The sequence below is a fragment of the Myotis daubentonii genome, chromosome 4 (genome assembly GCF_963259705.1).
Source record: "Myotis daubentonii chromosome 4, mMyoDau2.1, whole genome shotgun sequence".
In the NCBI taxonomy this organism is placed as follows: Eukaryota; Metazoa; Chordata; class Mammalia; order Chiroptera; family Vespertilionidae; genus Myotis; species Myotis daubentonii.
This window is the reverse complement of record NC_081843.1, coordinates 4929039-4954850: the sequence shown is the minus strand read 5'-3', so window position 1 is coordinate 4954850 and position 25812 is coordinate 4929039. Positions and strand designations below refer to the sequence as shown.

At 51.5% G+C, this 25812-nt stretch overlaps 1 protein-coding gene across 1 annotated transcript in view; it reads right to left on the bottom strand.

Moving 5' to 3' along the window:
• The window catches only part of VWA3A (von Willebrand factor A domain containing 3A), a 62175-nt gene that overhangs the window by 29534 nt on the left and 6829 nt on the right, over positions 1-25812 (bottom strand). The window contains exons 2-6 of the mRNA XM_059692050.1: positions 8136-8257; positions 7988-8062; positions 6559-6613; positions 4433-4531; positions 33-139 (exon numbers count right to left, since the gene is read on the bottom strand). Coding sequence (XP_059548033.1) covers positions 33-139; positions 4433-4531; positions 6559-6613; positions 7988-8062; positions 8136-8257 — 458 coding nt within the window. The remainder of the gene's footprint in view (positions 1-32; positions 140-4432; positions 4532-6558; positions 6614-7987; positions 8063-8135; positions 8258-25812) is intronic.

The following is a 25812-nucleotide window of genomic DNA, read 5'->3' as shown; positions in this document are numbered from 1 at the left end:
CAAGTGAACACCCTGGCCAGGTAGCCACTCACCTGGAGGCGCTGACATCCACAGGGTCTGGCCAGAGGGCGCTGGTGGTGGTGCCGAAGGTCAGGACGAACAGCTTCTCCTTGTGGCTCAGCTGCTCATCAATGAGGCTCTGGTGGACAGAAGCGTCAGAGGAGGGAGCCAGTTACTAATGGAAGGAGGGAGCCAGGCGTCTGGTTAAGCAGGATCGAGTAGGACGGGCAGTTTCACAGTCACCCAGGGATCCCGCCTACTTGACTAGGCAGGACAGACAGCTTCAGGGCCACTCCAGGGATCAGTGTACCCACCAGATTAACTGGAGAGGGCGGGGGAAGGGCCATTTTTCTGAGCACATGCGCAGGAGGAGCCAACGTGGGAACTGTAGAAGGGAGAGGGCACTGTGGGGAAGTCGGGGGAAAGAACTGAGATGGCACCAAGCCCGGAGGACCCCAGGAGGAGGGTGGGTAGTTTGCATGAACCCCTGCTCTTTCCCCGACCCAAGGAAATAGAGGAAAGCCTGACAAAGAGCCCGCCGCGCCCCCCTGGGCACCCACTTGAATCTCCTTTCAAGTGTACTATTGCCAGGGCAGAAACAGGATGTTGGGGGATGAGCGAGAATTGTGAGAAATATCAACCCTGCTCTGTGAACCGTGATAGTTTTGCTCTGATTAAGGCAGGTACATTCTAACCTGGCTGGCAGTTCTCACTGGGGGCCGGGAGCTCACCCAGAAATGCAGCCCATCATTTGAAGCTGCCTCTTTGCATGGAAAGATGGACAACTTTGTTGCAGACACCAGAATCGCCAGCCCTTTGAAGGTAAGTCCTGTGCTTACCGTAAACTGCCCATTTGGCACACCCTTTGCCTCCTTCCCCATATAATCCTTGTCCTGCCCAATATAAGCAGCCGCTTATGGTGGGTGCAGAACAGACTTCCACGGCTGACCTGCTACTCTCCCTGCGGCCGGCAGTGTTGGAATAAACGCTCACAGGATTCAATCCTGTCTCTGCTTCAATGGCTCCAGTAGTGACAGGCAGCCCGGACGCACTGATTGTCCATTACATATCCTGGCGACCATGAAGGGAGGTAAGCGAGGGGCTCCTGGGTGAATACTGGGAACCCCACTTGCTGCTGGACTGGGGGATCCAGGGCCGAGGCCTGGACCCTTATTTGCAGCGCTGCCAGGAATTTTCCTGTTTTGAGTCCCGGCCACAGCCTCAGCAATCCCCGTCGTCTCGGCGAAGGCCTAGCTTGGCATAGTCATTAGTAGGACTCAGAAGAATATTTAGAACTCAGAGCAGCTGGGAAGCAAAAGTCCTATAAATTATTGAAATAATTATACATTCTGTTATTTTAATCAGGTACTTAATTACTTTTAAAAAGTTATCTTAATTGTGGGAACTAAAGTTTTGCTTGCCTTTGTTTGTGTTTAATACCCTTTTGTCACTTTGAAAGAATAAACATCTAATACTGTTTCATAATAATAATGATGATGATATATAATCTTTTGGTAAAATAAGTTTGACAACTCTCCCAGGGTTTTAATTTTAAGAAATAGGCCCTGGAATGCCTCAAGAACTTGCTTTTCTCTCTTTATGAAAATTTTATACTTCAGGTACATGGGAAGCTTTGTCAAATAAAGAAATAACTATATTCTATTTATATATGCATATTATTAAAATATATTCTGATATGCTTTCAGTTATAACTGATTGTTAGTTTTAATATTGTGGAATATTGTGTTTTTCAGAAAGAACAAGATTCCATGTCATTTGCATTATAATCAATCAATATCCGTGTCATTTTAAATTTCTTCTTGTCATTTAGAGACAGTTGCTGTTTTATTATAGTGTGTTTGGAAAAATGTTACATCTTCTGAGGGATCCATGGAAAGGACTCTGACATTTTCATATCGCCCCCTTCAAACTGGATGAAAATTATCAGAACTCTATTAGAGTATCTGAATTTGTAGAAATATTGGCAGGAAAAATCAGAAGAAACAAATAATTGACTATGGGGCTGAATGAAATGAAAATAATTATATAGTTTTTATAACTTTTGTTGAAAGTATTGCTGATTCTTGAACTTTTTTTCCAGATATAGGAAGCATTTTTAAAGCAATTTGGTAAATTATATTTTTCTCCCTACCTGATCCCTCCGGAATTTGGCAATTCTTAATGAGTGAGTCATGGCAAAAGATTTCTTTGCATGAATTCAATAAGACCAGTTTCCAGTGATGGTTTTATTAAGAAGGACTTTGAATGTCATGTCTAACATACTGGACTCTGGTTGTCACCAGAAAGCTTTAAGGAGTGATGCTAACAAGAGCCCCTTGGAGATAAGCCTGGTACCCTGCTTGGTCACATGGTTCATGGCAGTCTTTCCAGGTAAGGAACAAAGGTTCCTTTCCTGAGAGATGGCAAGGAAGGAACCTCAAGACATCATTGGGGACTTCAACTTGAATTCATCCAGGTGTACAGAGGTAATGCAGGAAAACCTAATAGCAGCTAGGTGGCTTAGGTTCTTTGCCCTGTGGGGCTAATTGAAGCTTGATCATGAGATTCCAGGAAAAAAAAAAAAAAATATATATATATATATACACTAGGGGCCCGGTGCACGAAATTCGTGCACTGGGTGTGTGTGTGGGGTGGGGGGAGTGTCCCTCAGCCCAGCCTGCCCCCTCTCACATACTGGGAGCCCTCAGGCGTTGACCCCCATCACCCTCCAATCGCAGGATTGGCCCCTTGCCCAGGCCTGACACCTCTGACAAAGGCGTAGACCCCCATCACCCTCCGATCGCCTGATCAGCCCCTTGCCCAGGCCTGACGCCTCCGCCAGAGGTGTCAGGCTTGGACAGGGGGCTCCCATCTCCCCCTGATCACTGGCTCTGGCCCCCGCCCAGGCCTGAGGCCTCTGGCCCAGGAATCATGCCTGGGCAGGGGACCCCCATCTCCCTCTGATCGCTTGCTCCACCCCCGCCCAAGCCTGACGCCTCTGACCCAGGCTTCAGGCCTGGGCAAGGGGACCATCATATCCCCCCAATCCCCGGCTCTGCCCCCCGCCCAGGCCTGATGCCTCGGCCAGAGGAGTTGACCCTCATCACCCTCCAATCACCAATCACCGGATCGGCCCCTTGACCAGGCCTGAGGCCTCTGGCAGAGGTGTCAGGCCTGGGCAGGGGACCCCCAGCTCCCCGCGGTTGAAGGCTCAGCCCCTGCCCAGGCCTAACGTCTCTGGCTGAGGCATCCAGCCCGGGCAGCGGGGACCCACAGCTGCAGCGGCCCCGCGATCGTGGGCTCCACTTTAGGCCCAGGCAAGGGACCCCTAGCTCCTGGGACTGCCAGCTTCGACCGTGCCCAGCTCCCATCGCTGGCTCCACCCCTACTTCCTGCTATCACTGGCCAGGGCGGCAAAGGCGCCTGATTCTCCAATCAGAAGTGTGGTGGGCTGTGTGTGTCTTGGCTACTGGTCTCAGTGTGCGCTGTGGTTGAACCCTTCACTGTGGCCTCGAGAGGGAGAAGGGAGACTGGGGGCAGTAATTTCCCTCCAAGCGTGTGAGTGGGAGATGGAGCAACAGGCACAACGCCAGCCTGTTTGGTTGATGTTAAGCTGTAGTTGGTGAACATCCAAGAGTAAAATGTCTCCTTCTCCTTCTCCCCCGAGCTGGGAATGTCACCTCTGCACCAACACAAGCCTGTGCTGGCTGCTATAGACCAGGTCTTTGGACACAGCCCTGAGGACCCTGGAGGCCAGCCTGCACCGGCGGAGACCAGCTCAGGTCTGGGTGGCTGGCCCATGCTGGACTCTAGTCTGTGAACTGGCTCTTGCTGCTAAGGTCCTCACAGAAAGCCGCTCCTTTCCCTCCACAGGTTACTTTACAGAGACCTCAGAGGTCTTGTCTTAAGAAAATATATTTTTTTTATTGATTTCAGAGAGGAAAGTCTTTTCTATGCCGGACTTTATAGCAAGCATGGAGCTTGGATGAAGCCCTGTCTTCCTCTGGCAGCCCTGTGAGGCCACTGCGGTCACCCCATTTTACAGATGAGACAACCAAGGCGCAGACGGCTTAGTAATGCAGTCACAGAGCCTGGGAGCGATGGGGGGCTGAGGTCTGACTCCATGTAGAGCGCTCAGCCTCAGTTATGTCGGGGGGGGGGGGGGGGGGGGGGGGGACGCGGAGAGCGCAGGGCAGGCTGGGCGCCTGAGCGGGCTGGGCTCGCAGGGACCAGGTTGGGGAGAGAGGCAGGAGCGGGGCTGCTCTGGGGAGAAGCTAGGAGCTCACCCGCTCAGAGCGGGGCTCCTGAACTGTGTGCCAGCGAGGTGAGAGCTGCTCTTGGGGAAACAAATCATCTGCTTTTGCGAGAAACAAAGCCCGGTGCCCGCAGGGGCAGGGGCGAGGGGGCGTTCCGGGCCTGCGCCCCGACTCACCGTGAGGTCGCGCTGGAAGGCTTCTCCCCGGGGGCCCCCGCCCAGGGCGGACGCGTCAATGAGGAGGCCGACGCGGGCCCCCTTGATGAGGCCGAACGCCTAAAACAAAGGGCGCAGGGTGAGCGGGAGGGGGTGGGCGCTCTGCAGCCGGGGCCCTGCGGGCGGGCGGCTCCCAGGACCCGCCAACCCTCCCGGCCTCCGGGGCTGCCGCCTGCCCTGCGCCGGCTCCCAGGCGCCCCGGTGCGCAGAGCTCCCAGGGCCCGCAGGCGCGCATCCTCCTGCGCGTCTCAGGTCACCCCTCCGGCCGCCCTCTCCCCTCTGGCTCCGTCCTGGGCCGTGTGCTCTGAGCCCGTGGCCCCGCCCCGCCCCCTGGCCACGCGTGGAGCGCAGAGCAGGCTTCCCGTGCGCGGTCCCTCCTGCTCCCGGCCTCGCCCCCTGCCCGGCTCCCGCTGCTGCAGGACCCGTGACGCCCCTGCCCTCCACGTGCCCTCGGCTCCCTGAGCCCACAGACACCAGCCGGGGGCGTTCAGAGCCCTCCTCCCAGAGCCCTGCCACCCGCCGGCCGGGGCCCAGCGCTGCCTCTGTCCTGGTTCAAGGACCTGCAGCCAAGACCGCCTCTGCAGACGGGGGTCTTCTGCCTCCTGCGTGTGGCTCTGCTTGCCTCCCCGCGGGCGGGACCCCAGCCCCCAGGATAAGGGCTCCTGCTGCCTCCTCCCCGCCTTCCTGCCCAAATGCGTCCTGTGCTCCTCAGCCTCCCCAGGCTCCCCCGCCCCCACTCCTCAACCCCCCCAGGCTCTCCCCCCACTCCTCAGCCCCCCCAGGATCCCCCCACTCCTCACCCCCCAGGCTCTCCCCCCACTCCTCAGCCCCCCCCAGGCTCCCCCCCACTCCTCACCCCCCAGGCTCTCCCCCCTACTCCTCAGCCCCTCCAGGCTCTCCTCCTCACTCTTCAATCCCCCCAGGCTCTCCCCCCACTCCTCAGCCCCCCCCTCCCCTCTACTCCTCAGCCCCCCCAGGCTCCCCCCCACTCCTCACCCCCCACTCCTCAGCCCCTCCAGGCTCTCCTCCTCACTCTTCAACCCCCCCAGGCTCTCCCCCCAACTCCTCAGCCGCCCCCAGTCCCCCCCCCCTCCGCCACAGCCACGTGTCCGAGGGGATAGCGACCTCGCTCTGGCCAAAGCCAACGGTCAGACCCCAGTCCTCGGCGTCCTGGGGCCGCAAGTAGCAGAGGAGCGTCAGGAACCAGTGGGAGCAGAAGCATCCCCGGCCCTCGGACCCGCGCTCTCCTGCATCGGGGCTGGGGAGCAGCGCCGCCTGCAATGCCACCCAGGCTCCCCCTCCTCTGGGTCTGCACCCGGGAGCCAGCCTGGCTCTGCAGGGCGCGGACCCTCCTGTGGGAGAGCAGGCTTGCGCCCTGGGGACACGAGCAACTTCCCTGCCACCGCCCTGCCCATCCTGACAACCCCTCTCCTCCAGAAAGTGCCCAAGGCGCCCAGACGAGTGGGCTGAGGCCAAGAACCACGCCCCCCTCCCCCCCCCTCCCCCCCCACCGCCTGGGAGACAGCACTCAGCCACCCCCACCCCTGCCTGGGAGACAGCACCCAGTCCGTGGGTCACACCCGCCTCCCATTGCTTCCCCATGCCCTGGTTTTCCCCAGGAATGAGCGCTAGTTCCAGTCCGATGCTCAACTGGAATTTAACTGATTTGCCCTCATGAAGGCTGGTGGGATCTGGGGCCCAGAGAAGGGCAAGGCAGGCTTTGGGCATGAGACCCTGGGGCAGTGGGTGGTGTGTGGTTTTCTGGGACCCGAGCATGCACAGGGCCCAGGTGGCGTATCTCAGCCCCTGGGCATAGGATTGGTCTGCCCTGGCCCAGCACGTCACTCTAGCTGGTGAGCGTCTCCCCAGACCTGGGAACAGCCTCCCTGAGAATAAAACCATCGAGGAGACACAGGGGCGCGTGGTTTGAGCCTGGACACAGCTGCATGGTGTTCAGTTTGTGTGGGGCAGGCATTTCTTTTGTAGCTGAAGACACTCCCGTTGGAAGTCTATGATGGGCACTGGAGAGGGCTCTGCCCTGCAGAGGGGATGGTGAGAGGGGCCAGGCGTGAACCCCACCGTGTTACCTTTCTGCTGTTTTCCGAGAGCCACTGGATTCTCTGCTGATAGAGCCCAATCATTCTGTCAAAACACCAGAAAGAGTCGTCACCCGAGGTCAGCTCTGTCACCCAGCCACAGCCACCTCCCTGGAAGGAGAGTGTGGGTGGAAGGCTTTGTCATGTGTCTAAGGGGTGGGGACTAGAGGCAAGATGCAGCGGAGAAAGTGGGGGTATGAGAGGGACCGAGGCAGGCCTGTGGAGGCAGGAAGCACTCCTGCCCCTCACACCCTCCTGTCCGAGAGACTCCGGGCCCTGGGGCCCTGGGGACGAGCAGAAAGGCTCCCTGGCCACCAGCAGCACCTGCCCGGCTACTGCGCACACTTAGCGTCCAACACGCAGCAAACCACCCCAATGGCTGTTGGGGGACCAGCAGGTCACCAACGCTCCGCGTACAGGCTCCGTCACTGGACTTTAACTGATTTGTCCTTATGAAGGCTGGTGGGATCTGGGGGGTCCAGAGAAGGGCAAGGCAGGCTTTGGGCATGAGACCCTGGAGCCGTGGGTGGAGTGTGGTTTTCCGGACCGAACATGCACAGGGCCCAGGTGGGGAGCTGTCAGTGAGGTGCTTGCTGGCGCCCCGTCCCCTGCAGTCTCCTAGCCGAGTGGCCTGGCAGCTTTGGTAACCGCTCCAGCCCCCCATCACCTCCAACACGAAGATGATACCGGGACTCCATTCAAGTCAATTTCCCAAAAGTCACCTTGGAAATGAAAGCCAATCCCTTGAAATTTACCAAATGACCAATGGACTGGATAGGCTCGGACATCACATCAAATGCTCTGTTTACAATGAAAACCAACCAACTAACCAACCAACCAACATGTTCTTTAAAATCTGTTTCAACCCTCCAACTCAATAAAAATTGCTATGAAAGCTGTAGTCCACTGGTTTGATAAATCTGACAAATGGGCCGTGTAGCAGCCGACTTTTAGTGAACTTCAGAGGCACTTCTCAGCCGCGGGGCCTGGACAGAGCCGTGCGCGCAGCCCTGGGGGGGGGGGGGGGGGGGCGCGTGGGTGAGTGTGAGCGATGGATCGTCATCCCCGCTTTGGGGGAACCTCGGGACAACGGGAAGGGGCGCAGGGCCGGACGGCGCGGTCGGTGCGCCCGGCCTGGAGGGGCTGCCACTGCGACAGCAACTGGGAAAGGCTGAGCCCGCCCTCAGTCACGGCCACGAGGTGCCCCTGAGCGGACCGGCAGCTGGGGCTGGGTTTTGTGTGTCTCCAAAGGGAGCGTCCATGCTCGAAGGCTGAGGACACGGAGGCGGGCCAACCTCCTTATTCGAGAAAAAACGAAACGGGCTAAACCGGCCCCAAGTCCCAGAGAGGCCGCCCTGGGCAGATGCGGGGGGGGGGGGGGGGGGGGTTGGGGGGCAGGTCCTGAGCGCGGGGCACTCACTCCGAGAGCTTCGACTCCAAGCGGCGGGCGGCCGCGGCGGGGGCGGGCGTGTTCGCGGCGCTGCCGGCCTCCTCCCTGCGGAGCAAAGCGGGTGAAGGGCCCGGCCCGGCGTCCCCCCGGAGGGGCGGGCGGGCGGCGGCAGACTTACAGCTCCGGTGCCTGGCCGGCCGGGTCCGCCAAGCTGAGCTTCTCAAGCTGCACGCGGTGCGCTGACAGCCAGGCTCGCGCGTCGTCCCCCGCGGGAGGCTGGGCCTCGGCTCCCCGCAGCCTCTGCGGGAGGGAAGCGGAGTGGACAGCGAGCCGGTGGCGGGCCCGGCTGCGGCCCGGGGCTCGGTCCTCCGCACGGATCCCGGCGGCCAGCTCTGCCGGGTCCTCGGAGCAGTCCGTGCCCGGACGGGGCGCCGGGCGCCGGGCAGTGCCGCTCCCCTCCCTCTCCTCGCCCCTCCCTGTGCTGGACCCCGAGGGGCCGCTCTCACCAGGCCTCCTTGGGGTGCGCGGGACACCCCGCCAGACCCTAGGGCACGCAGACCCCAGAGCAGCTGGCGCGGAAGGCCTGGACTTGGGCAAGGGCGCCAGGTTCCCACCTTTTGTCCGGTTTCCAGCTCAGGACCAACGAGAGCCCCACAGGCTCACCCCCCCCCCCCCACCCCGCTCCCTCCGGGCCCACAGCCGAAGGGGAGGAACCTTCTAGCCCGAGACTGTTACCCGGGACACCTGGGACCGCCCACCAGGAGGCTCAGCAGGCGGCCGGCCTGGCGGTGGGCAGGCAGCTTTGGTGCCGTTTTCTGGGCGCCAGTGGCGGGCCAGCGCCCCAGGCTGAGCCGCCCGGACTGCCCCCCTTCCCGAGGCGCACCCCTTCCCTTCCCCGGGTGCTGTGAGCCCCACTCTGAACCAGGCACCATTCCTGGTGCTAGAGCTACAACGACCAAGGTGCTAAAACAAGAGGGAGCCCTAGCCGGTGTAGCTCAGTGGATAGAGCATCGGCCTGCTGCCCAAAGGGTCCCGCGTTAGACTCCGGTCAGAGGCATGTACCTCAGTTGCAGGCTCCCCCCGAACCGGGCCCTGTCGGCCGCCTGCAGGAGGCAGCCAATCCATTTGTTTCTATCACATTGATATTTCTCTCTCTCTGTCCCTCTCTCTTCCACTCTCTCTAAAAGTCAATGGAAAAATATCCACAGGTGAGAATTTAGACAAACATGGCAATTGACCCATTGGCTAATCAGTGAGATATGCAAATTAACCACCAACAAAGATGGCAGTTAATTTGCATACGTAGGCGTGAAATGGCAGAGTGAAGACTGAAGGCGGCTCCAGCCGGAGTGAAGGCCTGGGTCCCAGGTGCCGGAGGAAAACCGGTGCCAGCAGCCAGGGGAAGGGAAGGCCTATTGCACAAATCTTTTTGTGCAACAGGCCTCTAGTAATAGATAAAACAAGATGGAAATGTTCTCGCCTTCTTGGAGCTTACATTCTCTTGCAGTGATGGCGAACCTATGACACGTGTGTCAGAGGTAACACGTGAACTCATTTTTTTGGTTGATTTTTGTTAAATGGCATTTAAATATATAAAATAAATATCAAAAATATAAGTCTTTGTTTTACTATGGTTGCAAAGATCAAAAAATTTCTATATGTGACACGGCACCAGAGTTAAGTTAGGGTTTTTCAAAATGCTGACACTCTGAGCTCAAAAGGTTCGCCATCACTGCTCTAGTGTGTGTGGATGGACAGTAAGGAAGAAACGAAGTCAGTGAACAGAAAGGAACCGTTCTATTAAGAAGACAGAGCAGGGAAATGTAATAGAAAATGACTAGGGTGGGGATGGGGGGTCGCTTTAGCCTCTGGGTCAGGATTTGAGGTTAAGAAGAGCCAGCCCTGTGCATAGCTTGGAGCACACCCTCCCGTCAGGGGCATGAAGGGGAGGGGTCAGAGGGTCTGAAGAACGGAAAGGTGCCCACTGTGGTTGGAGTGGAATAAGTACAGGGCAGCATGACGAGAAAAGGCCGGGAAGGCGTGCCAGGCCTGCACCAGGCAGGGGTTTGCAAGAGCTTCCAGCACAATCACTGCTGTCCATGTGATGGGTTGACCTTAAATGTTACCAGAGTTGCCACGACTCTCTTAGGGTACAGAATGGCATCATTTGCTAATTTCCTTTTGAAACAGAGAGAAAGCAGGCCTCACACACAAAACTTAAGACGAAATACTATCTTCCCACGCCGAGGGAAACCACCCCAGCAGCTGATGACTGCAGAATGGGCCTGAGCACCATTTAACCCACTGGCACCCCAGCCTAGACTCAAAGATGGCTTCACCTGCGCCTGGGCACCTGCCTGAACCCTAAGTGGTTCCGCCGGGGCTTGAATACACAGGCTCTCATTGCAGCGGTGAGTGGTGGACAGGGATGGAGGCGACCTGCTGTGGCTGACTGAGCTGCACTGCATAGGACAGGGGGCACGGGAAGAGGAAGAGGGTGGCTGAGGAGAAAGGAGCATGGCACTGTTTAATATTTCAAGTCCACTTGCTTATGACGCAGAGGAAGTTTTGATCTAAGAGGGAAGCATTCATTGCGGGAGCGCGACGGGACGCTGTCATTGGTCAGCAGCAGCTCAGCTGATGGCGGGCACTGCTGGGCCTACGGGTGAGAACGTGGGGAAGCAGCTACAGCGAGAGGACGTTTAGCCTGGAAATACAAGGCTTCGTGAGGACGCACCGAGAGTGTCGGCCGGGCAAGAGGACTCTGCTCATTGCATAGCCCTCCAGAGACCTCAGGCATCAGCTCCCGCCATGGTGCGATGACTCTTTACCAGGAGGGTAAAACCATGCAGCAGCCCCAAGAAGGAGGTGATCTTGCCCCCAACACAGTGCCATCACTGCCCAGCAACATGCTCTGACACCAGGAAACTTTCTCTTTGCCCTGGCGGCAGGACAGCAGCTCTTCCGAGAACCCACTCTTCAGCTCGGGGGGTGCATCTCCGCTGAATTTGGATGTTATTTCCCTTACATTCCTCTTGCCTGAAACAATTGTAACTTCATTCAAAGTATGTTATTTCTTTATTGGCTTATTAGGAGACTAGAAGCCTGTGCCCTCTTGCAATCCAGGACCCCTTGGGGGATGTCAGACTGCTGGTTTCGGCCCGATCCCCACAGGCCAGGCCGAGGGACCCCACTGGTGCACAAATCCATGCACCGGGCCTCTAGTATGCATATAAGATTTTTGGTTAATCTCTTCCCACCCCCCTGCCCCGCCCTTCCCTCTGAGATTCATCAGTCTGTTCCATGTTTCCATGCCTGTGCATTGAACATCTTCCCCCTGGTGGTCAGTGTGCATCATAGCTACCGGTCGAACAGTCAAACGGTGGCTTAGGCTTTTATTTATATAGATATTATCTCGTTGCTATTGGCCTGTGGAACTGTTATAATTCCCTCAATGAACCTGTGTTAAGTACATTACCGGCAAAGACAACCTGTTTCATAGCATCAGTTTGCTGCCCAAACAATGGGGTTCTCCACTTGCTAGCTTTGCGATGCTGAGCAAGTCTCCTTCTTCACCATTAAAATGGGCGTGGTGAGGCCATGGTACAGAACACACGCTTCTGCAAAAGTAGTTCTCAGTAACAGTAGAAGGTAACCATAAAAGGAAGATAATGACAGTATAATGCTACTACATGTTCCAGCAAGGTAGTATTGTGTCTTAAGTTTTGTGCCTGAGGCCTGCTTTCTCTCTGTTTCAAGAGGAAATTAGCAAATGTTAAAGAAGTGTGAAAAATACTGGTAATTAAAGCAAACACTTAAATAGCACTTATTAGGTGTCAAACACTTTCCAAGCAAGGATTCAAATGGAATAGAATAGCTCAAGTCATGCTGGAACCACAATATATTGTCTTTAAACTAGCACCAAACTGTGACTACCTCATTAAGAATTGAGAGAGAAGGGACTGAAAAGATAACTTTCTCATTATGTGATTTTATGCTAATTAATGCCCTGCCCTTAAACCCTGCCTAAAATCATCCTCCTATTCCCACTTAGGAGAGCACTGCCACTCCTCATCTGAACACTAGATGGCGCCCTTCTCCTCTTTCAGGACTCATCCATCTCTGGCCTAGGACACTGAGCATAGCAGAAGCAATTTCCCTTCCATTTTACTTGCATTTGAAATGATCCATCATGTTTTGGACACTGATTTTGTATTATTAATACTTGAAGGTTAGATTAAAAATGGTGGCAGAGTAAGTGAAAGCTACACTGACATTCTTCTAGGACCAAACTGGGAATACAACTAAAACAGAAAAAAAGAACCCTGAAAAATCATCTGAAGGCTAGCTGGAGAGAGCCCTGATAACCAAGGACTGCAAGTGGAGACTGCATAGAGTCTGGTAGGAAGTGTGGAGACGCAGAAGGGTTGGCTGGGTTCCCACAGACAGCAGCGGAAGGTCTGGAGGGATATCTCAGCTGTGGGGGTTACTCACTGAGAACTCTGGGTCTAAACCCCAATCTGGGCCCCCAGGCCAGCGCACCAGAACTGAGAAAGGTGCCCACAGAACATGTGGCTGTGAGAAGCAGCAAGGTTTCTGTTTGTCAGCCAGAGATGGCTAGAAATGCAGGCACCCTCTTAAGGGCCAATGCACAAAATTTCGTGTGCAGCCATTCACCTTGGGTCTGGAAGGGGGAGGTTAGAGGGGGCTGGGACTGTATGAGGAGAGTCCAGGGTTGGGGGCTCAGGGGTTGGAGCTTGGAGGGCAGCCATCACAGTTTTGTGTGCTGGGTCATTCCCTCATGCTGCGGCGGTTATTTTTCTCTACAGACCTTTGCTACCCAGGCGGTTTATGCCTGGGGGAAGGCAGTTGCCCCACCCTGTTAGAATACCTCTTATCCCACCTTGTGGTCGACAGCCTGAAGAGGTGGATCTCTGGAGGCTTTGAGTCTTAGCCTGATCCCCTTCTGGGCCTGGGGCTGGCAAAGCAGACCCTGGTTGGTGCACATCTTAGTCCTTTCCAAAGTCACCCAGTCCAAGCAGAGGGAGACACAAGTTGAGGATCGCTAATAGCTCCAAACAGGGTACTAAGGGCCAGTCACAAACAGCTCTGACATTGTCCTGCTCTACAGACTGGGAGTCGTAGCAGATCCACCTAATACATAGACACAAACACAAACAGGCAGCCAAAATGGGGAGATAAAAAAAAATGAGCCCCAAATGAAATAACAAGAGAATTCTCCAGAAGGAGAGCTAAACAAAATAGAGATAAGAAATTTATCAGACACAGAGTTCAGAATGATGATGGCAAAGATGCTTAACAGAATAGGAAAAAATATAATAACTATGAAAAAAGAACAGTTGAAAATAAAGAATGACATAGCACCCATAAAGAACAGGTTGGCCTTAGCCGGTTTGGCTCCATGGATATAGTATCAGCCTACAGACCAAAGGGTCCAGGGTTTGGTTCTGGTCAAGGTCACATACCATGGTTACAGTCTCCTCCCTGGCCCAGGCCCTGGTTGGGGCTTGTGCAGGAGACAACCAATCGATGTGCTTCTCTCATTCTCTCACAGCAATGTTTCTCTCTGTCTATCCCTCTCCTATTCTCCCCCCCCCCCCCCAAAAAAAAAATCAATGGAAAAATATCCTTGGGTGAGGATTAACAAAAAACAAACAAAAAAACACATTGGAAGGAATACACAGCAGATTAGGGGAGGCTGAGGACTGGATCAGTGAATTAGAAGACAGGGCAGAAAAACAATCACTCAATCAGATAACCAAAATGAAAAAAATATTAAAAACAGGACAGCTTAAGGGAGCTGTGGGACATGAAATATAACAATTCCTGCATAACAGCAGTGCTAGAAGGAGAAGAAAGTTGAGCAAGGAATTGAGAATATTTTTGAAGAAATAATGGCCAAAAACTTCCCTAAACTGTGAAAGAAAAAGTTATAAAAGTTCAGAGGCAAAGAGAGTCCCAAGCAAGAAAAACCCGAAAACACGCCCACACTCAGAAACATCATAATTAAAATGTCAAAAATTAAAGACAGAGAGAGAATCTTAAAGGCAGCAAGAGAAAAGTAAACTGTTACCTACAAAGGAGCTCCCATAAGGCTGACACCTGATTTTTCATCAGAAACTTCACAGGCCAGAAGAGAATGGCATGGAGTATTCAAGGCAATGGGAAGCAAGGATCTGAAACCAACCTATATACAGTAGATCCTCGGGTTACGTCAGAGATCCATTCCTACGGCGAGACATAACGCGATTTTCGCCATAAGTCAGAACCCACCTACATAAGCACCTATGTCACTCACATGGAACACATACACAGCAGTAATGAAATGAAACAGTAAAAAAAAATTTTTTAAAGAACAATTCCTGACCTTTATTTTTGGTAACTAAATAATAACAAACATAAAGCACATATGTATATACATTGAAATGACAGAACTTTTTTTTTTATAAATACTGTAAGTGGGAAATGGCGACATAACCATGAAACAACGTACGTGGAGTCCACGTAACCCGAGGACTGCCTGTATATAAAAACCCAGGGACCGTTACAGCGGAACGACCAGGGCAACCAGACACGCTCTGGTTGACACCCTCTATGGCAGCCAACCAGCCTGATCCAGGCTGGATCGCTCCCAACACCCCCATCACGGCACGGCCAGCCGGCCAACCCCCTTGGCTGGCAGAAATGTGGGGTCCAGGGACCTTGGAGGTGCTCGGTCTCTGGCAACTGCTCAGGCAAAACTCTCCTTTGGCGGAAGTGGACCCGGGATCAGGGCGCCAGAGTCGAGGATGGGGTGGGAGGCTTTCCTGGGGGCCACAGCAGTGCCCGCGGCTGCGCACAGCACCGGGGCATCCGGTCCCAGCTGGAGCAGCGGCAGGAATAGGGGCCACGGGAGGGACGCAGGCACAAAGGAGCCAGGAGGCGCGAGGCCCGCCCGACCTGGGCTCTTACCCCACCTGCTGGGCCCAGCAGCACCAGCAGATGGGCCATGGCGTGAGGGGAAGCAAGCCAGGAGGGCAAGGCCCAGCACCAGCCAGAGCCCGAGCAGCATGGGGGGTTGGGCAGAGCTGGAAACCCTGGGCGAGTGGGTGGGGCTGCAGCCCTCGCCTTTTCGGCCTTGGCCTTAGAATTCTGCAGGCAACCAGTGTACTGGCTACCAGTGCACCAGAGGTCAGCTCTGCTTCAAGAGGGAGGATGTGGTGGAAAGTGGCAAGGCCACAGGAGGGATGGGAAATGTTGTGGCCATCTTTGGGAAACACAGCTGCCATGGTCTTCAGTAACTATGAGCAGATAATCTTTGGTCTCGGTTCTGCAGAAGGAGAATCTAAGACTCAAAGAAGGGAGCCTTCCGCAACACCTCACCCACTTCTCAGACCTGACCCTATGCAGCGTTGTTCATTGAAAGTAGAGGATTCAAAATGTTTTTAGATCTTTGCCATTTTAAGCAGGGAAGAATTTAGCACAGGGGACTGGTGCTTGGGAAATCACCGGAAAGCTGGAGGAGTGGGTACTAGGCTGGGCCCCCAGGAAAGACTCCCTGGCCAGCAGGAGGAGCTGCCCCTCAGCCACAACTGAATTCTAGGACACTGGCTCAGCTGTGACCCGGGGATCGGGAAACTTCTGCCCCCACAAGTGACCTCCAGCTCCCACAAAACAGGTCACTGGACACTGCCTCTGCCACAACTGCCTGCGCACAGCCTGGATTCCTCTGCAGAAAACCTCCACATCTCTGCAAACATGGTCACAGCAGCAAACAGCCAAACTGCGGGAAGATGCCTCTGCCCCACTTCTGCCTTCAAAATATTGTGTAAGCGCTTCCAATCAGCAGAGACGAATTCATATCCAGAAACCTAGCTGCAAAGGAGTTTGGGCAATTTCAGACTTTTGTCTAGGAGTGAGATCTTGCCAATGTACCTCATGTGCCTGGTATTGATAAAAGTGGGGCCCAGCTGGTAGGGCTCAGTGGTTGAGCATCCATCTATGAACCAGGAGGTCACAATATGATTCCCGGTCAGGTTTTGGGCTTGATCCTCAGTAGGGGCATGCAGGAGGCAGCTGATCAATGATTCTCATCATTGATGTTTCTATCTATCTCTCCCTCTCCCTTCCTCTGAAATCAATAAATATTTTTTTTTAAAAAATGGGGTCATGCTGTATATATGTGTTACAACGAGTTTTTCACTTCATAGATCACTAATGTCTTTCCTGTTAAACCATACCTATAGAACATTATTTATTTACTAGGGGCCCGGTGCACGAAATTCGTGCACTGGGTGTGTGTGTGGGGGGGAGTGTCCCTCAGCCCAGCCTGCCCCCTCTCACATACTGGGAGCCCTCAGGCGTTGACCCCCATCACTCTCCAATCGCAGGATCGGCCCCTTGCCCAGGCGTGATGCCTCTGGCTGAGGCGTCCGGCCCGGGCAGCGGAGACCCGCAGCTGCAGCGGCCCTACGATCGTGGGCTTCGCTTTAGGCCCAGGCAAGGGACCCCTAGCTCCCGGGACTGCCAGCTTCGACTGTGTCCAGCTCCCATCGCTGGCTCCACCCCTACTTCCTGCTATCACTGGCCAGGGCGGCAAAGGCACCTGATTCTCCGATCATGGCTGGGGGGCAGGGCAAAGGCGGCCCCAGGGCTGCCTTTGCCCTGCCCCCCAGCTCTTAGCTCCCCCCTGGGTTTCTGATCACTGTCAGTGGCAGGGGGCTTCTTCCTGCTTTCCCTTTCGCCTCCCTGCATTGTGCCTACATATGCAAATTAGCCGCCATCTTGTTGGCAGTTAACTGCCAATCTTAGTTGGCAGTTGATTTGCATATAGCCCTGATTAGCCAATGAAAAGGGTAGCTCGTATGCCAATTACCATTTTTCTCTTTTATTAGTGTTGATCATTCATTTTAATTGATCTCAGAGAGAAGAAGGGAGAGAGAAACATTGTTCCATTGTTTCCTGCACTCACTGGGATGGGTATTAAATCTGCAACCTGGGCATGTGCCCTGACTGGCAATTAATCCACCACTTTCTGGTGTATGGGATGATGCTATGCTGGTACCCTGACCCCAAATCCAGCCTCCCGAACTGTGAGAAAAACACATTTCTGTTGTTTAAGCCACAGAAATTTATGATATTTTGTTATGGCTGAGCTGACTAATCCTATCTAATAAAAGAGAAACATGGTATTAGCCGTACCCCCGCTACCCTTCCCATTGGCTAATCAGGGTGATATGCGAATTAACTGCCAGCCAAGATGGCGGCCGACGGAGGAAGCCACGTTCCCCGCCTGCCGCTGCTGGCCTCTGAGCTTGCAGTTTGAAACATTGTTACAAATATAGAAGCTAAACAAAACCCCAGAAACCTTCTTTCAGCCAGCCAGGATCTCAGAGCTGGAGTTGAAACAGTGTTTTGATTATAGAACCCAAACAAACCAGATACCTGCTTTCAGCAGCTGAGGCCTCAGAGCTAAGCCAAGCCTCAGAGCTAAAGCTGGCCCAGAATAAAAAAGAAAAAGAATAAAAGGAGTGGTTGGGAGCTTCAGTCACCCGCCAGCCTGAAAACAGGCCTCAGCCCCTCACCCAGGCTGGCCAGGCACCCCAGTGGGGACCCCTACCCTGAAGGGTATGTGACCAGCTGCAAATAGCCATCAGCCCCTCACCCAGGCTGGCCAGGCACCCAAGCGGGACCCCCACCTTGATCCAGGACACCCTTTAGGGCAAACCAGCCGGCCCCCACCCATGCATCAGGCCTCTATCCTATATAGTAAAAGGGTAATATGCCTCCCAGCACCGGGATCAGCGGAGCCACGAGGCCTTCTGGCACCGGGATCAGCATGACAGGGGGCAGCGCCCAAACCTCCTGATTGCCCTGTGGCTCTGTGTGTGACAGGGGTGGGGCCACAACCTCCCTATCCGCCCTGCTCTGTTCATGACAGGGGAAGTGCCCCAACCCCCTGATCGGCCCTGCTCTGTGCCTGATAGGGGGAGCTCCCCAACCCACTGATTGCCCTTCGGCTCTGTGTGTGACGGGGTAGAGCCATAACCCCCCATTGGCCCTGCCCTGAGTGCGACAGTGGCGGCACCCCAACCTCCTGATCAGACCTGCTCTCTGGGTGATAGAGGGCGGCGCCCAACCCCCCCCCCCCTCCACAGGCCCTGCTCCGTGTGTGACGGGGTAGAGCCATCACCTCCCCATCGGCCCTGCCCTCAGTGTGACAGGGTGCGGCGCCCCAACCCCCTGATCCGCCCTGCTCTGTGCGTGACAGGGGGCGGTGCCCCAACTCCCCTATTGGCCCTGCTCTGTGCATGACAGGGGGGAGCTCCCCAACCCCCTGATCAACCCTGCTCTGTGCATGACAGGGTATGGAGCCCCAACCCCCCTGATGGGCCCTGCTCTGTGAGTGACAGGGGGCAGCGCCCCAACCCCCTGATTTGCCCTGCTCTGTGCATGACAGGGGGTGGTGCCACAACCTCCCCATCGACCCTGCCTTGAGTGTGACAGAGGGCGGTACCCCAACCCCCCAATCGGCCCTACCCTGAGCGTGACTGAGGGTGGCATCGCAACCTCCCGATCCACCCTGCTCTGTGCATGACAGGGGGCGGTACCCAACTCCCAAATCAGCCCTGCTCTAAGCCCGACCAGGGGCTGCACCTAGGGATTGGGCCTGCCCTCTGGCACCCGGGAGCAGGCCTAAGCCAGCAGGTTGTTATCTCCCGAGGGGTCCCAGACTGCGAGAGGGCACAGTCCGGGCTAAGGGACCCCCCTCCCCCCGAGTGCACAAATTTTTGTGCACCCGGCCTCTAATTCTAAATAATAAAAGCCCAGCAACCGAATGGCAGAACGACTAAAATGACCAGAACAACCATGGTCCCTCGCCCGGCTGGCCCTGCTCCTGATTGGCCCCCATCGGTGTGGGCTGACTGCACCCCACCAGTGCACGAATTTGTGCAACGGGCCTCTAGTGTTACTATATCCAGCAAGGCTATCATTCAAAATAGATGGTGAAATAAAGAGCTTCCAGACTAAAAAGTCTAAAGGAGTTTATCACCACCAAACCAGCACTTCAAGAAATGCTGAATGGACTGGTGTAATGAGAAGAAGAAAGAGAGAGAGAAACATAGGCATACAGAATTAAAATGGCAATAAATTAGTACCTATCAATAACAACCTTAAATGTAAGTGGATTAAATGCTTCAATCAAAAGACACAGGATAGCTGAATGGATACAAAACATGACCCAATTATATGCTATCTACAAGAGACTCACATCAGAACAAAAGACTCACACAGGATGAGAGGGAATGGATGGAAAAAAATTTTTCATGCCAATGGAAAGAATAAGAAAGCTGGAGTAGCAATACTCATATCTGACAAAATAGACTTCATAATGAAGGCCATCACAAGAGACAACAAAGATCACTACATACTACTAAAGGGATCGATCCAATAAGAGGATATAACCCTAGTAAGTATATATGCACCCAATATAGGAGCACCAAAATATATTTTAAAACTTCTGGAGGACTTTAAGAGAGAGATCGACAGCAATACAGTTGTAGTAGAGGACTTTAACACCCTTGCTGACTTCACTGGATAGATCTTCCAGACAAAAAAATTAATATGGAAAAAGTGACTCTAAATGACACCCTGGATCAGATGGATTTAGTTGACATTTACAGAACATTTCACCCCAAAGCTGCAGGGTATACATTCTTCTCAAGTGCACATGGGTCATTCTCAAAGATACACCACATGTTAGGACACAAAACAAGTTCAAGAAGACTGAAATCATACCAAGCATCTTCTCAGATCACAGTGGAATGAAATTAAAAATCAACTACAATTAAAAAACCCTAAAAACATTCAAACACGTCGAGGCTAAATAGCATGTTATTAAACAATGAATGAGTTACCAATGAGATCAAGAAAGAAATTTTAAAAACTTCCTGGAAACAATTAAAACGAACATACAACAAACCAAAATCTCTGGGACACAACAAAAGCAGTCCTGAGAGGGAAGCTCATAGCACTACAGGCCTAGCTCTAAAAATAACCTATCCAACCCTACAACTTAAGGAATTAGAAAGAGAACAGCAAGAAAAGCCCAGAGTAAGAAGAAGGAAGAAAATAATAAAGATTAGAGTGAAATAAATTGATTGACAGGAGGTAGCCAATCAATGATTCTCTCTCATCATTGATGTTTCTATCTATCTCTCCCGCTCCCTCTCTGAAATCAATAAAAAATATCTTTAAAAAATAATAAAAATTTTAAAAAACCAATGAAACCTAGAGCTGATCTTTGAAACTATAAACAAGATTGATGAACTATTAGCCAGACTCTCAAGAAACAAAGAGAGAGGACCCAAATAAATAAAATCAGAAATGAAAGCAGAGAAATAACAACTGACACCACAGAAACACAAAAGATAATAAGAAAATACTATGATTAACTACAGTAGGTCCTCGGGTTACATCAGAGATCTGTTCCTACGGTGCGATGCAATGCGATTTTCACTGTAAATCAGAACCCACCTACATAGGCACCTACAACACTCACATGAAGCACATACACATGAAGCAGTAATGAAGTGAAACAGTGAAAAAAATTAAAAGAAAGATAACAATTCTTGACCTTGTGATAAATAAATAATAAAAAACATAAAGCACATATATCGAAATGACGGAACTTTTATTTTTTATAAATAAACTAGAGGCCCGGTGCACAAAAATTTGTGCACTGGGGGGGGGGGTGTCCCTCAGCTGGGCTTATGCCCTCTTGCAGTCTGGGACCCCTTGGAGGATGTCCACCTTCTGGCTTAGGCCTGCTCCTTGGGGGATTGGGCCCAAGCTGGCAGTCAGACATCCCTCTGGTAGCCCAGCAGCCCTCAGGGGATGTCCACTTGCCAGCAGGGAGCAGGCCTAAGCTGCAGTCGGACATCCTTAGTGCTGCTGAGGAGGCAGGAGAGGCTCCCGCCACCACCGCTGTGCTGGCAGCCATCAGCCTGGCCTTTGGCTGAGCAGAGCTCCCCCTGTGGGAGCACACTGACCACCAGGGGACAGCTCCTGCATTGAGCATCTGCCCCCTGGTGGTCAGTGTGTGTCATAGTGACCAGTGATTCCCAGTCACTCTGCTGTTAAGGTCAATTTGCATATTACCCTTTTATTATATAGAATAGAGGCCTGGTGCATGGGTGGGGGCCGGCTGGTTTTCTTTGAAGGGTGTCCCGGATCAGGGTGGGGGTCCCCACTGGGGTGCCTGGCCAGTCTGGGTGAGGGGCTGAGGGCTGTTTTCAGGCTGCCCACAGCCCCTTCAGGGTGGGGGTCCCCACTAGGGTGGCTGGCCATCCTGGGTGAGGGGCTGAGGGCTGTTTTCAGACTGACCAAGCCCCCCGGTGACCAAAGCTCCCAGCCTTTCCTTTTTTGTTTTTTTTTTTCATTCGCTCCAGCTCCGTGGCCATGGCGACTGGAAGCAGGTATCTGGGGTTTATTTACCTTCTATAATTGAAACTTTGTTGCCTTGAGAGGAGGCAGCAGTGGCCGGGAAGCTTGGCTTCCTCTATCATTGGGGCAACCAAGCCTCCTGCTTGCTCCAGCTCCATGGCTGCCGGCCGCCATCTTGGTTGGGTTAATTTGCATATAGTTGCTCTGATTGGCTGGTGGGTGTGGCTTAAGGTGTAGCAAAGGTACAGTCAATTTGCATGTTTGTCTTTTATTAGTGTAGATGGGAGATGGCGACATAACCATGAAATGACATACATTGAGTCCAATGTAACCCAAGGACTGCCTGTATATGCCAATGTGGATAAAATGGACAAATTCCTAGAAAAACAATCTTCCTAAACAGAATCAGTAAGAATCAGAAAACCTGACTAGGCCTATAACTACTGATGAAATTGAAGCATTAATGAAAAACAACAACCCAGCAAACAAAAGCAATGGTCCGGATGGCTTCACAGGGGAGTTTTACCAAACATTCAAAGAAGAACCAATACCTATACTTATCAAATTATTCCAAAAAATCCAAGAGGAAGAAACACCTCCAACTTCTTTTTATGAGGGCAGCATTATCCTAATACAAAACTAGAAAAAGACACTACAAAGAAAGAAAATTACAGGTCAATATTCCTGATGAACATGGATATTAAAATCCTCAGCAACATATTAGCAAATCAGATGCAGCAATATATTAAAAAGATCATACACCATGACCACGTGGGCTTTATTCTAGGGATGCAAGGCTGGTACGATGTTTGTAAATAGATAATTGTAATACATCACATAAATTAAAAGATTAAAACCACATGATCATATTAATAGATGTACAAAAAGCATTTGACAAAATCCAGCACCCTTTTTGATAAAAACTCTCAGCAAACTGAGAATAGAGGGATCATACCTCAACATAATAAAGGTCATATATGACAAACCTACAGCAAACATCATACTCAATGGGCAAAAACTAGAATCATTTCCCCTACCTTGGCTGGTTTGGCTCAGTGGATAGAGTGTCAGCCTGCAGACTGAAGGTCCTGGGTTCAAGTCTGGTCAAGGGCACATGCCCAGGTTGTGGGCTTGATCCCCAGTAGGGGCCATTCAGGAGGCAGCCGATCGGTGATTCTCTCTCATCATTGATGTTTCTATCTCTCTCTACCTCTCCCTTCCTCTCTGAAATCAATAAAAATGTATTAAAAAAAACAACACCAAACACACAAAGCCATTTCCCCTAAGAACAGGAACGAGACAATGATGTCCACTTACACCACTCTTATTCAACATAGTATTGGAAGCCCTAGCCACAGCAATCAGAAAAAAAGAAGGGATAAAGGGCATCCAAATTGGAAAGGAGGAAGTGGAATTGTCATTATGCACCAGTTTGGCTCAGTGGATGGAACGTTAGCTTGCGGACTGAAGGGTCTCAGGTTTGATTCTGGCCAAGGGCGCATACCCGGATTGTGGGCTCGATCCCCAATGGGGGACATGTGGAAGGTGGCTGGTCAGTGATTCTCTCTGATCATTAATGTTTCTATCTCTCTCTCCCTCTTCCTTCCTCTCTGAAATAAAAAAAAAAATCCTATATAATAAAAGGCTAATATGCAAATTGACCAAACAACAGAATGACCAGTCGCTATGATGTGCACTGACCATAAGGGGCAAACACTCAACGCAGGAGCTGCCCCCTGGTGGTCACTACACTCCCACAGGGGGAGCGCCACTCAACCAGAAGCCGGGCTCATGGCTGGCAAGTGCAGCGGTGGTGGTGGGAGCCTCTCCCACCTCCACCTCCGTGGCAGCACTAAGGATGTCTGACTGACGGCTTAAGCTGTCAGTCAGACATCCCCTGAGGGCTCCTGGACTGCGAGAGGGCACAGGCCGGGCTGAGGGACCCCCTCCCCCCACCGGAGTACATGAATCTGGTGCACTGGGCATCTAATACATATCCTATCTAATAATAGACAAACTTGGTAATTGACCATACCTTCGCTATACCTCCCATTGGCTAATCAGTGCAATATTCAAATTAACCACCAACAAAGATGGCGGTTAATTTGCATACATAGGCTGTAAGTGGTGGAGCAAGGCCTGACGTGTCTGGGGCCGGCAGCGCAGCAAGGCCTGATGTTTCCGGGGCCAGCTCTGGCCAGAACTCGGCCAGAGCGAAGGCCTGGGCCCTGGGTGCCAGAGGCAAACCGGTGCCAGCAGCCAGGGGAAAGGAAGGCCTGTTGCATGAATCTCTTCATGCAACAGGCCTCTAGTGTGTGTGTATGTGTATGTGTGTGTGTGTGTGTGTGTGTGTGTGTGTGTGTGTGTGTATATATATATAAATTACATGACACCCAAAACAAAAGACTCCACCAGGAAACTACCAGACTTAAAAAATAAATTCGGCAAGGTAACCAGATACAAAATTAATGTCCAGAAATTGATGGCATTTTTATACACCAATCAATAATGAACTCTCAGAAAGAGAAACTAAAAAAGCAATCCCATTTACCATTGCAACAACAACAACAACAAAAAATAAGATACCCAGTAATAAACTTAACCAAGGAGGTAAAAGATGGGTACTTGGAAAACGATAGGACATTGAAAAAAGAAATAGAGGAAGATACAAACAAGTGGAAGCATATACCATGTTCATGGATTGGAAAAATTAATATCATTAAAATGTCTATACTACCCAAAGCTATCTATAGATTCAATGCAATCCCTATTAAAATATCAATGGCATACTTCACAGAGCTAGAACAAATACTCCAAAAACTTATATGAAACCATAAAAGACTGCAAATAGCTGAAGCAATCTTGAGAAAGAAGAACGAAGTAACAGGGATCACAATACCGGATATCAAACTATACTAAAAAGCCATTATAAGACTTACAAGTCCAGGAAGCACAGAGAACCCCAAACAAAAGGAATCCAAAGAGGACCATACCAAGACACATCATAATTAAAATGCCAAGGGCAAAAGACAAAGAGAGAATCTTAAAAGCAGCAAGAGAAAAACAGTTAGTTACCTACAAGGGAGTACCCATAAGATTGTCAGCTGATTTCTCAACAGAAACTATGCAGGCCAGAAGGGAGTGGCAAGAAATATTCAAAGTGATGAAAAGCAAGAACCTACAACCAAGATTACTTTACCCAGCAAAGCTACCATTCAGAATTGAAGGTCAGATAAAGAGCTTCACAGATAAGAAAAAGCTAAAGGAGTTCATCACCACCAAACCAGCAATATATGAAATGCTGGAAGGTATTCTTTAAGAAGAGGAGGAAGAAGAAAAAAGTAAAGATAAAAATTATGAACAACAAATACACATCTATCAACAAGTGAATCTAAAAATCAAGTGAATAAATAATCGGATGAACAGAATAAACTGGTGACTATAATAGAACCAGGGGCATAGAAAGGGAGTGGACTGACAATTCTCGGGGGGAAAGGGGTGTGGGGGGTGCGGGAAGAGACTGGACAAAAATCGTACACCTATGATGAGGACAGTGGTCGGGGGGGGGGGGGGAGATAAGGGCAGAGGGTGAGGTTGGAACCTGGTGGAGAGGAGCTGTGAGGGGAAAAAAGAGGAACAACTATAATAATCTGAACAATAAAGATTTAATTTTAAAAAAAGAAAAGAAATATATATATATATATATATATATATATATATATATATATATATATATATATCATATATTCTTTACTATAGGGAAAGTAAAGTAAAAATAGAATTTAGAACAGTATGCAAATTTTTATACAAAAATGTGTTTTTATAATGAAAGTAGGCACAGAACTCTAAAACAAGATAAACCAAAATGTCACTATGTTTTTATGTATTTTAAATATTTTACTGTTGTAGTAATTCTTTAATAAATATTAACAATTTCTAATTTTAATAAAATGTATAGCATGTTACACACACACACACACACACACACACACACCCAGAAAGCCATTATAACAAAAACAGCCTGGTACTGGTACAAGAACATGCATATAGACCAATGGATCAGAACAGAGGCCACAGAAATTGATCCACACCATTACGATCAATTAATATTTGACAAAGGAGGCAAGAACATTCAATGGAGTAAAGATAATCTCTTCAACAAATGGTGTTGGGAAAACTAGACAAACAGATGCAAAAAGATGAAACTAGCCCACCAACTGATACCATCCTATATAATAAGGAGGTAATATGCAAATTAACCCTCATGCCCTCACAAGATGGCTGCCTACGACCAGGCCGGCATGGGGGTTAGTGAGTGACGACCAAAGGACTAAACAGTAGGCTGCGTTGGGCAACCAAGTCGGCAGGGGTGTTAGTGAGGGACAACCAAACGACTGAACAAGCAGGCT